Below are 17,268 nucleotides of genomic sequence, written 5' to 3' on the forward strand. Positions count from 1 at the left end.
TTCACATAAAAATATAAATAGAGAAACGCAAGACCTTGGTTTTGTCAATGCATCGCGAGAATTGAGCAGAAAAGCATATTTAGTTGTAAATAATATACAAGAAGAATGCTCCTAAACTTACTATTTCGGTGTCTAAAAATGGACTTCAGTTAACAACACGCGTACACGCGTTTTAAATCAAATGTTCACTAGCAGCTACTGCGAAAAGTAGTCTTAAATAATCTGATTTTGATATTATTAAAAAATATGGTTTACCTTTTTAATTAACCATAATATCCTTTTAGCATGCTTTTCCTACAGTGACTGTTAAGGTAACATTCAGATTCAGACTGCACCCGCGTTATTGTTGCAGTATTGCATCTCTAATATATCTTGATGAAATTACCTTTTTGACGTTTCTTGCGGCAATGAAGTTGAGTTGTTGCCGATATTATTGCGGTGCGGCATAGCTGCCGACTGCATTGTAAATGTCAAAGTCAATGTTGACATCCGGATATTTGTTTATTTTTCATCACGCTGTACCGCTCTCGTACAAACGCGATTTTTATGAAATTTGTAGGTTCATGAGTTTTCTTTTCTGTGACTAATCGTCAAAAATATGCACAGAAAAATAATCGCCTGCTTTAAACGCCGAAATAAAGTTGCAACACAGGAAATAAAATGCGTAAGTACGGGGCAGCCCTTGGAATGTTCCAATACTGCAGCAGTAACGCAGTCTGAATCCCAATGTAACCTTTACCATCCAATCCCATCAATTTTACAGCCGCGCACAAACTAACGCGGCGCGGGCCCAGATCATAATCTCGGAAAGTAATATCCTCTCGAACCTCGACGAAGCTTTATACAGTTTTTATAAAACGTATTACTACAAAAAATGTTAAGACAGTAGCTCGACAACTATTACATTGTTGGGTGAATAGAGTTTTTGTGTACATGGTTTCCATGGTTACGTCGCCTTTTTTGGTAATTTGAAGACCTATCAACTAATCATCTAAGACAGTGGTGAGCAAACTGTCTTCATGGGGGGGCAGAAAGTTCAAGAAATTTAAGAGAAGAGCCAGAATTGAAGCAAGAATGTATTTTGGTTTGTGATTATCGTAGGCCAATGCCATACATTAATTATTTCATAGGACCGGCGGCAGGCCGAATAAAATCCTTGGGCCGAAGGTGGCCCGCGGGCCGTACTTTGGTCAATAATCAGAAGTACATATGTGTTACAGCAGTTTTTCAACCAATCCCTGTTACTGTTATCCTCTGGCTTACGGGACAGAATAACAGCAAAAGACAACTAGGTATATGTATAGTCCTCCTCATCGATTTCGATGACGGCGACCTCAGCAATTACGGATTACGCCGATTATGGGCCCTAATGTGGCTGGCCAGGCCGAACTTATATATAAATATGTGTTTTAGTCATGTAGTTAGCCGTAAACACTTTTATGCTTATTTACCTTCGAGAGAGTTTCTAATAGTTATGCCTAGTATAGTTAGTTGCTAGAGTTTTAGCGATTTTGATCTCTAATAGAAGATTATAAATATTAATTTTTGCTCACTGCAATAGAAATAAACAACATAGAATACTTTATTTACCTACTTAAAAAGATTGATCTATATCGTTTACGTACCATGCAGGTACTTAATATGTATATATCTTTGCCAATATTGGGCTAGATACAAATAGTAGGCACACTTCTGTACTTTAAGTTTTAAATAATCTTAACGAGCATCTAGAACAGAATCCATCTCCCTCTCCCTACATTAATGTCAGCTTGGACTGAAGACGACCGATATTCGATCTTTAGTAGACCCTTACGTTATAAATCATAGTAAAAATGGCATATCTACTTGTTGATCTGCGTAATGCAGGGCTCGTATTCCTGAGCGCATTGCCTGAAGCCAACCAGAGTTAGATAGATTCCTGATTACGTACAGTTGTAACTGAACCTGAGGTCACAGTAAAATAGCTTGAATGCTCGCTCACTCGCGAAGGTATAACAGCCTAGTTTGAATGATGAACGATGTCGTAGTAAGGTTACATTTGATAAATAATCCTGAAAAGTGTAGGACATGTATGTCGTAAGCTAATATTTTTGTGGTTTTGCTTTGAGACTATTTTGTTTCGGCACCGAAGAAGTCTACGATTTGGTGTAGGCAGAAAAGTCGTCGCGTTGAGCTTTAAGATCAGATCAGAGAAAAAAGTCAGATAATATAATCAAGTTAAAATCCGTGTCTGCGAATAATTGCAATGTTGAAAAACTATAACGTTAGGGTTCAGTCCGATAGGTGTGGGCTCCTCAAGAGGCTGTTATCGATTTTAGTCGCAAAAATGTCAAATTGATAGATTTAGTCGATGAAATTGTATACCTTCCATGTACGCATCTCAGTAGACTAGACACCAAAATAACGCAACTTTTTAATAAACCACCACATAATTCAATGCGTATCTTTACTTAATTAAGCGAAAGTGCGCAAAACGCACAAGTCGAAGGTTTTAACTGACATTTTTCTTTAAGGTAAAATGTAATTTATTCCTTTCGAATTAAGGTTTAATTTCCATTAAAGTTGATGCCACTAACTTGAGACATTATACACTCAAAAGACGGCTTGACATAACTCCAAATATGTAAAGAAGACTTGCACTGTACTTTACCGATTGATTAAATTTATTACCCAATTATTATACTTCGTCTTGCGAAACATTATATTATAAGAGAAAGGTTTGTATTTCAATTTTAACTTTAATTGTTTAGCACAAGGCCCACTTTTCTTTAAATGTACTTTAAAACATCTTCTTCAAACAGCCAAGGTTGTTTTTTCCTTATTATCATCTCTATAACAGATACTATGATTTAAACATTGTCGGAGTTTAATTAAAATCCAATGAATTTTAATACAAGTATTAACTCATTAACTATTATTATTACCCAGTTATCGGCGTGATATTAATCAATTATATATCAATAGATATGTAATTTTAATTTAATTTCTTACTGGACGATACAACATTACTCTCTTAATTAAACAATTTTACAATACCTCCTTACTTTATGAAATTATTAGATATTGCTTTAAGTATGTTGCCTATAATTATTGGTCCAAGGTAATAGAAAATCGATTTACGAACAAAATGCGACCATTTCTGAGCATGTTTCCAGCAGTTGTCTTGTTCATTAACGCCACAAAAACAAAGAGAACTTAATTAGCATTTAATAATGTGGATGCGGGTTGCCCTTTACCATAATGTCATTTAAAATAGGCCAGTATCCTAATTAGGAATGAATAAAAACCCGAGACAATAGGCACTAACTTTAAATACCGTAGGTACCTATATGACGGATTATTACATATTTCAGTTACCCTTAAAAGTCGTTGGTATTGTTAAAAAGTAGTGTAACCAAAATCAGAGCGTATAAGTAGGCACCTTAAATGCATTAATAGTGTAAAATAAACAGTAAAACTTAAAGGGATCAGGGAAAAAAGAGACCATTGGATAATTGACGCTTGTGTTCACATTTAAGTTTCAGTATCCTTTATAGGTAAAAAAAACTTAAGTAAATCACCTGTTGTATGTAGTTGTGACGTGTACGAATAGACAATACATGTTTAAAAGACACACATAAACAAAACAAATGTCTATTCGAACACTTCACAACTACATACAACAGGTGACTTACTTAAGTTTTTTACCTATATCAATGTTTGTTTGACGACCGGTCTGGCCTAGTGGGTAGTGACCCTGCCTATGAAGCTGATGGTCCCGGGTTCAAATCCTGGTAAGGGCTTTTATTCGTGTGATGAGCATGGATATTTGTTCCTGAGTCATGGGTGTTTTCTATGTATTTAAGTATTTATATATTATATATATCGTTGTCTAAGTACCCTCAACACAAGCCTTATTGAGCTTGCTGTGGGACTTAGTCAATTTGTGTAATAATGTCCTATAATATTTATTATTATTATTACATTATAATACGAAGTGGCAGGCAGATATCTAAAGAATATTAGGTATTCTGCGAATCACTATTAAATTTCATTCAAGTGCTTAATATCGTCATCATCGGACGACAAAACTGTTCATTGGTTTTTTCTTCTTATTCTCTAGTGTCGAGGCTCCCCTAAACAGTGTGGATGGCCAGAATGCAGCTGTGCTGACAGCCCGGACCGTGGCGTCTTTCAGGTCAGATTCAGAGCAGGAGTGCGGGCACGCTGGGCATGCCAAGAGGTGCGCGCTGAATATAACGTGTCTAGCAAATGGTATTTGTACTATCGGCCAAAGCCAGAGTCGACCACCTTAAAGGCGCATTTTGTATGAAGCGAGAACATCTGCCCGAGGCTCGTCAGCTTTCGGCCACCAATGAAATTTGGGGGCGGACCACAAGGATTTCTTTTTAAGTTTTTTTGTAATGGGGAAACAAGCTCAATAATTGCTTCATAGAATCAACTAACTATTTGGTGAAAACGAAGAGATAAAAATTTACAATCTCGACGGCCTTACACATCTGGCATTCGATCCTTTGAGCCGCGATGGGTTTTATTTCTCGTGATATTTTACGGTGGCCCTTGAAACGATTGTTACATCATTTTAATACCTCTACCTATATTTAAAAAAAAATAATGAATTTGGTCACGGATAGTATCATTGTTGGAATATTCAATTTTCACGTTTCGAGTCCTTTATAACACTCATGATCATGATAGTTAGTAAACTTCTATGAAACATGAAATAAACATTTGAGTAAATTTTTTTGTTTAGTTTAATTTATTACTTAACGAGCTGATAAAAATCTGTATGGTATCGGTCAACTGTTTGAAATGCAACGTCTGGTCATGTCCTTTACTTTAGGACCCCAGCAGGTAAATGCAGTTATATTCGATGCTTGACAGGTCAGGTCAACGCAAAACCCCACGGTTATGAACGCATAAGGGCCCGTGTAAGAGCCATGGTTGTGTGATTTTATATGAGAAAGTTCAAAATATTAGATTCGTTCAAGGAACAACCAGCCCTTTGTTATAAGTTATAATAGTCGAATGAGTCCTAATATTTTGGACAATTTAAGACCTCGCATCTAAGCAACAATGTTTTTTTGCTTAGGTTGGATAATAGCAAATCTGTTTAAAAAAAAAATGTTAGGGAAAAGGGCGCATCTGGATAGCTTTCTTGCAGGTGTATGTTATTTCTCTCGCCATTAGCAAGACAAGTTATGGTGCTGACATGCGGTCACAGAAAAATATGCACAACAAAGGGTAATAAAAAGCCGCTCGTCTGAATAGACAGAACTTCTTGACAAAACACGTGCAAGCTGCGTAAAGATTGTGAACAATGACAGTTACTTAACAAAAAAAAAGATCTTTGTTTCTCATTGGTCAACAAATTAGGGGCGGGTCAAATCCAAAGTCAACGTTTGCAAGCGATACTGTTTTGAAACTGGTCGACTCTGGCTTTGGCCGATAGTACATAGCTTAGAAACTGCAAATATAAACAGCCAAAAAACTAAGGAGCGTTAAGGAGACCTAATTTACAAGCAATTGCGTTTTAGACATCAACGAACTATGTACAGACCCTAACTAAACAATAGGGATATTGGCAATGTTCAACGAAAAAACGGCAGTTCGAAGATAATTTTTGAAATAAGAACAGCATGGTGGCTCCGTCCTATATCGAAGAGTAATTGTGACCAAACGCACGTGACATCGTGACCAATGCCACGTGCGCAGGAGCACGACTGTCGCTCACGAGCGCCTTGTCCCTGTTTTTTGAGCGATATCGAATCGTGCCACTAATAATTCAAGAAGCATTATGTTTGTATCAGGTCGTTTTAGAAGCGAGTACAGTCAAGGGAATTGATTTCGTATCTTGTAACAATAAGAGGTAATATGAAGCCCATTATTGTCACTGAGATAAGGTACGAAATGGTACAGAAGTAATGAGCTATGTCAAGGAGGAAGGAGACAAAATGGAGTTCTTCAAAAGAGCGGTATCCTGGTTTGTAAGGGTCGGCAACGTGCATCTAACACCCCTGGAGTTGCAGGTGTCCATATGCTACGGTGACCGCTTTCCATCAGGCGGGCCGTCTGCTTGTTGGCCACCGACGTGGTATTAAAAAATAGTCCTTTTAGTAGGTGCGACCACCAAGGCTACAAGCAGTTAGACGAGTCTAACAGACGTGACTTAATTTACAAATAGTCACTAAAAACCTAATCGTGTCTCTGAATTACTTCATGAAGTACATATGAATTCCAATAACAGTTCGCATTTAAAATTAAAGTATTCAGTCAAGTGTCGCCGTCGATATCATATTGACCCGCCATTAATAATAAAATTATGGAAACAATTATCTCATTAGCCTTTTACAAATTAACAATTTTAAAGATTAAAATTGTAACCATTTAAATATTTAAACAGTGAACTTGTAACGTATATTACAGCGCACAGGAGGTTAATGTATTGAGGTATTTGCACAATTACCCTCAGATACCTATTTAATAAAAGACGTACTACTCGTATACACCTATTGAATGACTCGCGTGGCGATCGTTCGGAATTGTAGGGATCCGTCGAATTTCGCAATTATATTCAAAAAGTAGTCTTCTTTTAGGTAGGTAATGGTCTTACCGAACAGAGGCATGGATTGGCGTGAGTTTTAAGTAGATGTAAACTAGCGAGAAATTACTCGGGATAGGCGAATATAGCGAGATCTTGTGGCGGGGGCCGATCCTCCTTTGGGTCCTTACCATTTATCTCATTACTGGGTTTATAAGAGACAAATGCGAATGAGACCTCTGATTAGTGATTGAACATTAACGTTAAGAAGTGTCGAAGAAAGAAAAATATCGTGGCTTAGAAATTTACGCCAATGGTTCCAAAAAAGCACAGAGCTGCTGTGTCTAAGGTTCAGATTGCTGTGATGATTGCCAAACTACGATAGCAGACGGCACCCAAAGAAGAAGAACGTTAAAGTTATTGGTAATAAGCATATTCCCATCCGACCTAACGACAAGAAAATAGTAATTAATCCATACTGATATCCAGAGTTAGTAAGAGCAGTATAAAATAACATTTATTGATACAGAAACCACTAATTTTACGCTGAACATTCACGAGAGTCAAATCGGTAGATTGGCCTTCGTTAGATGCATACTCGTAAGTACTGAACACGAGACAACATACATAAGTTGATTTTAAAACAAATTCTAGTTAAATAGATAGAAACTGAGCAATTTATCACGATAAATTTGATAAGGATATTGCTAAATTATGAAGTCACGTTGGTAAGAATAAGTTACTTTAAGAATTTATACGATAACACCGTATAGCTTGTATCATCCACGATGACGCGCAGATTTGTCAAATCTAACCTTTAATAACATGAAAATACGAGTCAAAGCCCGCGTCATCATGAATGACACGATCTATAATTGCATTAAGGCACAACAAGTATGTCACGAGGTTACGCCCCTGCACTATCGATATATACATCTTTGCAAGGCGAGTTGAAGGAAGTGAAGGAACCCTTCGTTTTGAAAACAAACACTCTTGTCTTCTCGTTATTACTTGCGAACATTCCCGCCCGGGATGAGCCCTCGAAGGGCGCTGACAATCATAACAATATTCCCAAATTCAATGTTATCATTGCCATATCGCCATATTGATGTAAATGTCCATGCGTTATTTATTATGCGAGATATTGCAAAATATTTGGCATATAAAATATTATAGGTATATGAATTGCCAAGAGTAACTTGTCAGTGGAGTCATAGGCAGAAAAAGTCATACCTACTGTATTTTTCTTATACTAGTATTTTAAACATTTGTAATTTGTCTACTGTTAATACTGACAAAATTGATTTACCAGACTGTATGTATTATTAAATAGATTATATAATGACATTATTTTATAAAATCCATTAAAAATCTAAGAAACATTTCCAAGTACTCCAAAAGTACTCATACTTTTTATCCAAAATTGTATATTTTTATTTCCGAGGAACATAATAGGGGTACCTTATACATTAATGGCGTTATTCATAAACGCGTTACTGACCTGAATTAGCTGTGAATAAAGTGTGATAACCATATTAAAATGAACAAACGTCTAAATGTAGGCAACAATTTAAAACGATAATATTTTTAAAATATAACGGCGATTGCTTGCGAAATCTAATATTTTGTTATGTTAGGACATGTTTGAAGTATAACACGATTTCGCTGACCTTTCTCCATCGGAATTGAACATGTGTCAATGTTACTAAGAGCTATGAAAACATTTCTGAAGTAGGGCTTCCTGTTTTCATACAATTTGGAGAAGTATCAGATGATCTCATTTGAGTATACAAGCTTTTTATATCTCTATAAGTACATAGAGCCGATGAGATAAGGTGTCATTGCCTGAAAAAAAGGAAATAGTATAACACTATACACGTGTGAAAAGGAGGAAATTCGCAACGATTAGCGATAAATTAAAACACGACCGAAGAATGTTTTAAATCGACACGAGTTGCGAATTACCTTTTTGCACGTGTATTGTACAACGCTTTACAGTACATATGGCCTTTTAAATTTTCGACATACGCACTAGGGCGGTAAATTAGCTCCATATGTACTGTATATGTTTAAAATTCTTCTCCTTTATGTTTTTATTTTGTTTGTGATCTTAATAGTAGATAACTGCCACTCATCGCTGCTGGTCGTGTCTATTTTGCAAGGACTTTGGGAATATCTTTACAATAAACTGACAAGTCACTTACCTAAGAGTATAATAATAGATTACAGTACATTATAATGGAGAGGTAAAGCCAAATAAAAAACCTGAACCCTGTATTTTTTTCATACCAGAGGAGAAACTAGGCCTTACTGGGATTAGTCCGGTTTCCTCATGATGTTTTTTTCACCGAAAAACTCATTAGTACGAGCCGGGGTTTGAACCCGTGACCTCCGGATTAAAAGTCGCACCTTATTACACATTAAAAAGCTAGAGCATGTCATACTTAACTTTGCTCTTACGAAATGTAATAACCGTATTTGTTCGTAACGTATATGCCTGCATTATCTGAGTTATTACGCTTCCCCGAGCTGACGCGACGGGCTGAGTTATGAATGGCCGTGATAGGTCGGAGAGAGCGAAACGTCAGGCAACGTTCACACGTGAATGGTAATACTCGTGGACCTAACTACACCGTGTTGTTGAGGTGCATTCGGATTGTAATAACAGGTTATGATTTTGATCTGGATATGATCTGTCAGACCATGCATAACCTGTTATAAAAATCAGAATAACTCTAGCTTACAGAGAATGGAAAAAATGCGATGGACTGATGCATGATGTACACACCCGTCCAGACACCCAAAGACATGCCGAGAACAAGTGTGTACATACTGCTCCCTTCCCGTCACGTGATTCTCTGGAGGCCTACCGCGAAAATCGAAGTTCGTCGATTGCGGGCATTTTTCTCTGTCACTCTAATTACGTCGTAGTGAGAGTAAAAGAGAAAGATCCCCGCAATTTGCGAATTTTGATTTTGCCGGTAGGCCCCCTGATTGTATCGGAGCGTTGCCGAGACTCCCGGCGAGAGGCTCTCGACGAGTGTATACAGCCACGAGCAAACCGTTTGTCGTATTAGTTACGCCCCCTAAACTGTCTTTTAGAGCCCTAAAGTCCGTCGAATTCCACTGTGCACCGACTTGACAGAATCATGTCATTAAAATAAACGTCATAGTTTCATTGAAATTTTATATTTATGATGTCACTTTAATACTTTGTTATTGCAAAGCCCGTGCAAAGATAGCTTAGTCCGACTCTAGACGCGACTATTGCGTTGGATAAGCAATTAAAATGACACCCTTAAGACGTATTTAAATGACGTTATTCTTTTCCGAAGGCATCAACAACCGAGTTATCGATGGCTAAAGTTACCTAAATCACTATAGATATACCTATAATATTCCATTTCAACAGAATCCCATCAGGTCCTAACCTGATGACAATGGGACCAACTGTGAACGAAATATATACCATTTCAAGCAAGTAAAAATATTTTTTAACAAGTTTTTTCAACTGTTTTGAGAAATCTAAGTACTACTTGCTTCTGTTGCTAGTCGAAATTGTACACAGAATGGGTACTAAATTCGATTACCCAGATAAAACTCTCAATGAAACAATATACCTACAAGTAAACACAATTTATAAACACCTTTATGCACACGACATAAAGTTCAAAATTAAACCATAGTTATGTCCATGAGCACATAATTTAATAATTTGCTAGGATTACTTTTGTGAATCTAACTATGAGAAATAGCCGACCTAATTGATGAATGTTTAATTTATTACCGTTTCTAATTCAGAGTCAGGTGTTGTAAATGTTTCAGCTAATATTTATTATTATTAATGGTTGATATTACTTAAAACCTAAGTGTTAGGCTAAACAAGGCATCCATTTGAATATTTATTCGTTACGCAAGTGAAACAATAATACTAAATATGAATCAACTTGAACATTGTACCAATGGACACATTAGGAGCGGTATTCTGATTTTGAATTCTGTTAAAGTTTTGATATTGATATGATACTATCGCTGACGCTGATTGGTGCGTGCGGAATTTACTACGAGACATGTCATTAGGTACCTGGCACATATTGGAGCGCATAGTCATGTCAAAACTTTAACAAATTAATAATTAGAATACCGCTCTAGGTAATAGGTCTGTAGTGCGTACACAGACAACACACACAGAGAGGAGGCTGGCTCAACTAGACTCAGCTGGAAATAGCTGGAAGTAGCCGCTCAGGATCGCGCCAAATGGACAATTCTTCTGCGAGCCCTATTTCCCTAATGAGGGCTAACATGCAGTATTCATCATCATCATCAGTGCGTACACTCGAGAAGAGCATTAACGTTCGGGTCGTTAATGTATTAAAATTAAACAATTGATTGTTTAATTATTTTTGGTATACATTCATCATCATCATCTTTATTTTCCTCGCGTTGTCCCGGCATTTTGCTACGGCTCATGGGAACCTGGGGTCCGCATGGCAACTAATCCCAAGAATTGGCGTAGGCACTAGTTTTTATGAAAGCGACTACCATCTGACTATCCAACCCAGAGAGTAAACTGGCCTTATTGGGATTAGTCCGGGTTCCTTACGCTGTTTTCCTTCACCGAAAAGCGGCTGGTAAATATCAAATGATATTTCGTACATTAGTTCCGATTAGTGTTGTATGTGTAACGGGTGAAGGAAAAATTAATTCAAAACGTCATGCTTATGATTTTTTCTTTTATTTACAGGCATGCTGAGATCTACATACGACCGCTCAGACCACGAACGTGAGTATTTATATGATTTGTTTTATGTATACACCTAGCATGTGATAGGCATACAAGTCGTGACTTATGGTATGAAGATAAATAGCTATATGTGCTTCATGACCTGTATGCAGGGCTTTAAAAAGTCCTACATTAGGTATTTCTAGATTAACGCGCTACATTTTTCGTAAACGTGATAAGCAAAGCCTATAATCAATTTAAAACCTATTTAAACCTAAACCTATCGAAATAAGGTGCGTTGGGGTAAGTTGAAAACAGCGGTAAAAAAAAAAGGTTTTCGGAATCTTGTGCAAAATCTTTGTGCTAGCAACATTGTTCCAACTGCCATTTAGTTATGCCCCGTCGCTCATTGGTCAATCCCTACTTGAAGTGCAAAGTCATGTGCTGTGAACAAAATTGTCACTTGGACGAATTTCAATCTTACCCCATCTTCTGTAACTTCTATTAGAAAAAGATACAAATGTTATAACCGAATACCACCGTATTATTTTTAAATTTGTATTGATTGATTAGATCTAAATAAGACCGTTTGACAAGCCTTAGGAATTACAACACGTTTCGTGTCGTGTCGTCGTGAAAAGTACCTTATGTCAATTTTATAAGGCACTGTATAGTGCATACTACGGTAAGAGTTAAATACAAGCTAAATCTTTAAAGAAGTTTCACATGAGTGTCAATGGTGAGTTTTATTCGAAAACCAATCTATTTCCGATCATCAATAACGCACAACATTCTTATACACGATTTAGAAGCTATATCAGTCTTATACCGCCACAATTCGAACTTCCCCCTGCCTTTTCTTGAAAATGATTTTTAGAAGGGCTTTACTCATTGGCACCTTATCACCGGAATGATATCAATGGAATAGGAAAGTCTATTATTTGCACTTACCCCCTAATATAGACTTTTTCAATTTAAACCTTCGTAATTTGTTTTGCGGTGGTTTCAATGCAAAACTGCTCATCTTATCAAAAATCCGTTCAATCTTAACGCAACTTACAGTTCAAATTATTAAGAGCGAGTTCCTTTACATATAACATTAGAATGAAATTACCATAAAAACCCTCACAATACTGAGCTGCAAGCACAAAACGACTTATGTTGCTAGATAAGGTGCGGCAGTTACGACGTTTTACACTGAAGTAATGTCCATCAATTTTTTTCCATTCACCAGATGAGGTATTGAGTAAATCCATCACTCTTTTGCACCTGCTGCGGTACTATTGCTCCCAGACCGCAACTCACGGGAGGGTTAAAAGCAAAAATTAGACAGGTGAATTTATTTTTTATCTGATGGGTAAGTATATGCTTTAAAATAGGATATTCCGCTTTTATTAACCAACTTCAGAATATGAGAAAGTTCTCAATTTGTTGTAATCTTTTATCGATTATCCGAAGACTTGGACCGATCTAATTTATTTTTGTTTGATATATTGGTTCCATTATCATGAAGGCAGGATCCGGTAAAGGGATCCTAGAGAAATCGAGGGAACTCCTCAAAATTTTGCCAAGCTATGGTGATTTTAGGATGTATTCCCTTTTTTCCCGCCCCACGTGACCGCCGACATACATGAAGCAGGGACTAATGGGAATGTTTTTTTTTTTTAAGTTACATTTGCAATTGCTCTCGAAAAGCACTACTTATTTTGCGATATAAACCAGTTTTTAAAACTGTGTAGTGAAGTCTGTTTTCTTATATATTTTTTTTTAAGAATATCATTCAAATGTTGCTCAAAGGTTAGCTTATAGGAGGAGGTTAGATTCCTTAAAGGGATAAAATTCGTCTTTGTACACATTCACTGTATTCTTTCTGAGTCATTGTGCAATAGTGTTTTACTACTTCTAAAATATTAACATGATATTCTGCTTTGCCCAATAATTAAAGGGTATTTTTTTTTAATTCGAACTAGCATCGAATTCAAACCAACAAAAGCACTGCATTTCCACGCGTTCGTAAATAATTGCACGTTTTCGGGCCGGCTAGCACGCATACACTACTCGACGAATAAATCAAACGGTCCCGCAATTTGCTTTGACTCGATTGAATAAAAAAACTCCTCACGCCCCTTTGATGTAACAGTGTTGTGAAAATATTGTGTTATGTCACTTGTGAAGAGTCAGACTGTGGTCGTTTTAATTGATATGTTATTGTATTTTCCTTTCCAATTTTATTTCAATTTCAATTTAAAATTGTTGAATAAAGAATTTTGTATTTTGTATAAATGGCTTGTTTTATACAAATCGAAAAATATCACTAGCATAGCGTAGTACAATATGTGCAGTCAGCAAAACTATAAGCTTAACGCCCCTGTATACGTATTGATAAAGATAAATATATAGTTTATTATTCAAGTAGGCATATTACAATGCGCTTATGAACGTCAAATAAAGCTACACCGGCTCTAACCCTACACCTCTGACTCGTATTGTCATGTTATTAAAGGTTAGATTTGACAAATCTGCGCGTCATCGTGGATGACACGAACTATTGTGGCGTATGGGTAAGTTATCAATTCAATTGTGGTCAATTATAGTGACTAGTGATTCGCATGTTTCTTGGTTCTCGCTGTCAAAAACGACGACGTAAAGGCAATTCAGTACCCATCTGTCTCAAACTTCACTTGTCAGGCCAGGGGCCTAGCCAAGATGCTATCGTTAATAGAAAACGCTAATCGAAACTTTAATAATGTAAAGAAATAGTCACGTGACGTTTCGTAATATCTGTCATCCCGATATTTTTTCGTAGCATCTGTCATCCCGATATTTTTTCGTAGTATTGTCATCCCGATATTTTATCGTAGCAACTCTTATACCGATATTTTTTCGTAGCATCTCTCATCCCGATATTTTTTCGTAGAATCTGTTATCCCGATATTTTTTCGTAGCGTCTGTCATCCCGATAAAATTTTTCGTAGCATCTGTCATACCAATATTTTTTCGTAGCATCAGTCATCCCGATATTTTTTCGTAGCATCTGTCATCCCGATATTTTTTCGTAGCATCTGTCATCCCGATACGTTTTTTTCGTTTAGCGTTTGTCGATGTACGATTGTCATCTTGGCTAGACCCCTTGTAGATAATGTCACTCTAGTTCCGGTCTATACAGCCGTCAAAACGTCACTCGGAAGTAACTTCATAAGGTGTCTGAAATATCTCAAGGGTACCTAAAAGTGATACAGGTAAGTAACTTGTACACGTTATATCATAGATCGAAACATCAGATACCTAATTTACAGTCATCAAAAAACTGCATACAGACTTGCGTAGAGATACCCTGTTAACCTTCCATACTTTCACGCCATAAGTATTTGCAATATTTTAATCTAACCACGAATACCAGTCGTTAAGCACAAGCGGTAGACTTCGCCACGCCCGAGCGGATCCAATTAAGCCATAGATTAACAAACAAGCAATAAATTACCGGGGAATAGGCAAGCATCTCGCAATCTCGAATATTCGAGAAGCAAGTACTCAAAACTCTGCCGTCGGGGCGCCGTCAAATGGTTGTACACAGTCAATTAACTTCATAGAAACGCCGTCGGGCTTTGTAGGTGATTTTCAGCAAGTTACATGAGCAGTGACGTGATATTTAATGTTCGCAGAAGTCGTTGACGAATTACGGCCCGATTCGAAGAATGATTAAGGCACGTTTAAGATCTTGGAAGGATTTTTAAAAGATCGATAACTAAACGACGTTTATTTCGATTCAATTATACGACATACAAACGATATCTAAATGAGAACTTATCAAAACCAGAACTTATCGTATCTCATTCTTCGACTCGGTTACTCCACGAGCCTTTTGGGCTAAAATATTTGAAATGGAATTTTATCAACTTTTTTTTATCTCTCCTGTATGATTAGCGCGTGCAGCTAGACTACATCCTAATGTTTATTTAAAGTATAAAATAAAATGCGTATTTTCACTTTGATTGTCAAAAAACATTTGGATGACCGGTCTGGCCTAGTGGGTAGTGACCCTGCCTATGAAGCTGATGGTCCCGGGTTCAAATCCTGGTAAGGGCATTTATTCGTGTGATGAGCATGGATATTTGTTCCTGAGTCATGGGTGTTTTCTATGTATTTAAGTATTTATAAATATTGATATATTATATATATCGTTGTCTTAGTACCCTCAACACAGCCTTATTGAGCTTACTGTGGGACTTCGTCAATTTGTGTAATAATGTTCTATAATATTTAATTGCTCTCCTTACATAAAATGCAATACCTATCTAATTTTGAAATGGTTTTCAATTATGTGACCTGTCGTATGAGAATAAGGTAAACAAATGAATGATATTTTAAAATGATTGATTGCACTCTACGGTAGGAGGAGAGGGGTAAATGGACTCGTCATATCAAGACATAAATATGAAGTAAAGGAAATTGCTTATATCTGCAAAATACGTAGATTTTTCTACTAACACACGCGGAATTAATATTTTATTTTAGCTGGTGGCTAGTGGTGCATTACGCCCGATTCGAACTCTAAGATACGTCAAAAAACAAAAGTTACATTTTTGTTTGAAAAAATGTCACTTTTGACACTGACATATCCAATCCATATCGTATCTAGACTTAATATTTGTCGTAGCTTAAAGTAAAATCGGGCCGTTAGTGGCTGTCTGCGAATACGCTTGTTTCACACAAAGAAGATACTGAGCGTTAAATCTGTACTGTGGCACTTACCGTGATCGAGCTACTACTGCAACTCTCTCGGAACTCGTTCGAGCGACCAAATTGTACTAAACGCGATTGTTTGCGAGTTAGACGCGAGTTAAGACAAGTTTTCGGCGTAAAGTTCTCTTTGCGAAGTAGATGGTTGACGAAAATTAATTTCGGTAACGTTAGCGATGTTGAAAAGATACTTAACTGCACTATGGATAATTAATTGCTGTTTTTGATCCCTTTTAGCTTCGCTGTTACACATTTGTACCCAACTTTACTCAACTAAATTGTGACATTTGAGTAAAAAGCAAATTTATTGAATAAAAAGGCACACTTTCAGATCCACAGCGCAGGCGTCGTCATTTTACAGAAATCTCATCAACCTTAGGTTTAGTCAAAACATTACAGTTACATTTGAGTTCAGTAAATACCATGTCAAAAGACACATTCAAGGCACTTAAGGTACCATGTTTGTGGAGTATCAAAAAACGAAATTATGTCGCTAAGTAGGCCTTTATTGATCGCAGTTTGTAATTTATAGCCAATTTTTGAACAGCCCTTTTGAGAGGTGATGAAAGGCGTTTAAGGGACCCGATTTGCTTTAGAATTCCCCGATTCCTTAGAAAATAAGGCTTTTGAAACCCGGTAACTATGATTAATAGATTCGATATTAACAGGAATCTTAAATAAATTATGTAGTTCAAGGAAAATTTGGTTTAACTGAAAGGTTATTCGTATATATTTTAATATCTAACACGCCAATTCGAACGAGCACTAACTTTAAACCTATATTGGAATCATATCAGTTCATTTCGCTCAAACAAGTCCGCACATAACACAGCAACTGATATGATTCGAATATCATTCTAATATCGGTTTGATGCCAGTGCGTCGTCGCGTATGTTCGAATTGGCCTGTAAGTTAGAATAAAATAAGGAAGTAAATTAGGATACCAACGATCGGGAACCGGTTAAATTTCAAACCCTTTTCATGCGCAAAACCTTTTAATTTCGGTTTCGTCAAATCGTTATTTTGAAACCGGTTTTTAAGAAAACATTTCCATAAAGTTCTTGTCAGATTAACCGGTTTAGAATAATAAAAACCGGTTTCATCCTATGTCGGTGCCTTTGTTTACGCGACACACCACAGGGCCGACCGGCCGTCTCAACGCTTGTCGAATAAACCGGTTTATTTAGGGTACGATAAAGTTGTTAAAACGTTCGTGTTCTTACGAAAGTTCGGAGTAAAACCGAAATAAACCGGTATTTACCGC

General features: G+C 36.8%; 1 protein-coding gene across 7 annotated transcripts in view; it reads left to right on the top strand.

Annotated features, from left to right (window-relative positions):
• Positions 1-17,268, top strand: part of LOC133517253 (teneurin-m) — a 777,194-nt gene that overhangs the window by 655,918 nt on the left and 104,008 nt on the right. For 6 of the 7 annotated variants that reach the window (XM_061850474.1, XM_061850480.1, XM_061850473.1 and 3 more), the window contains one exon: positions 11,286-11,324. In XM_061850474.1, the coding sequence (XP_061706458.1) occupies positions 11,286-11,324 (39 nt within the window). Of the gene's footprint in view, positions 1-4,159; positions 4,178-11,285; positions 11,325-17,268 lie in introns of those variants that run through there. The other variant, XM_061850477.1, reaches the window with a different exon arrangement.

This window comes from Cydia pomonella, chromosome 4 (assembly GCF_033807575.1).
Source record: "Cydia pomonella isolate Wapato2018A chromosome 4, ilCydPomo1, whole genome shotgun sequence".
NCBI classification, from domain to species: Eukaryota; Metazoa; Arthropoda; class Insecta; order Lepidoptera; family Tortricidae; genus Cydia; species Cydia pomonella.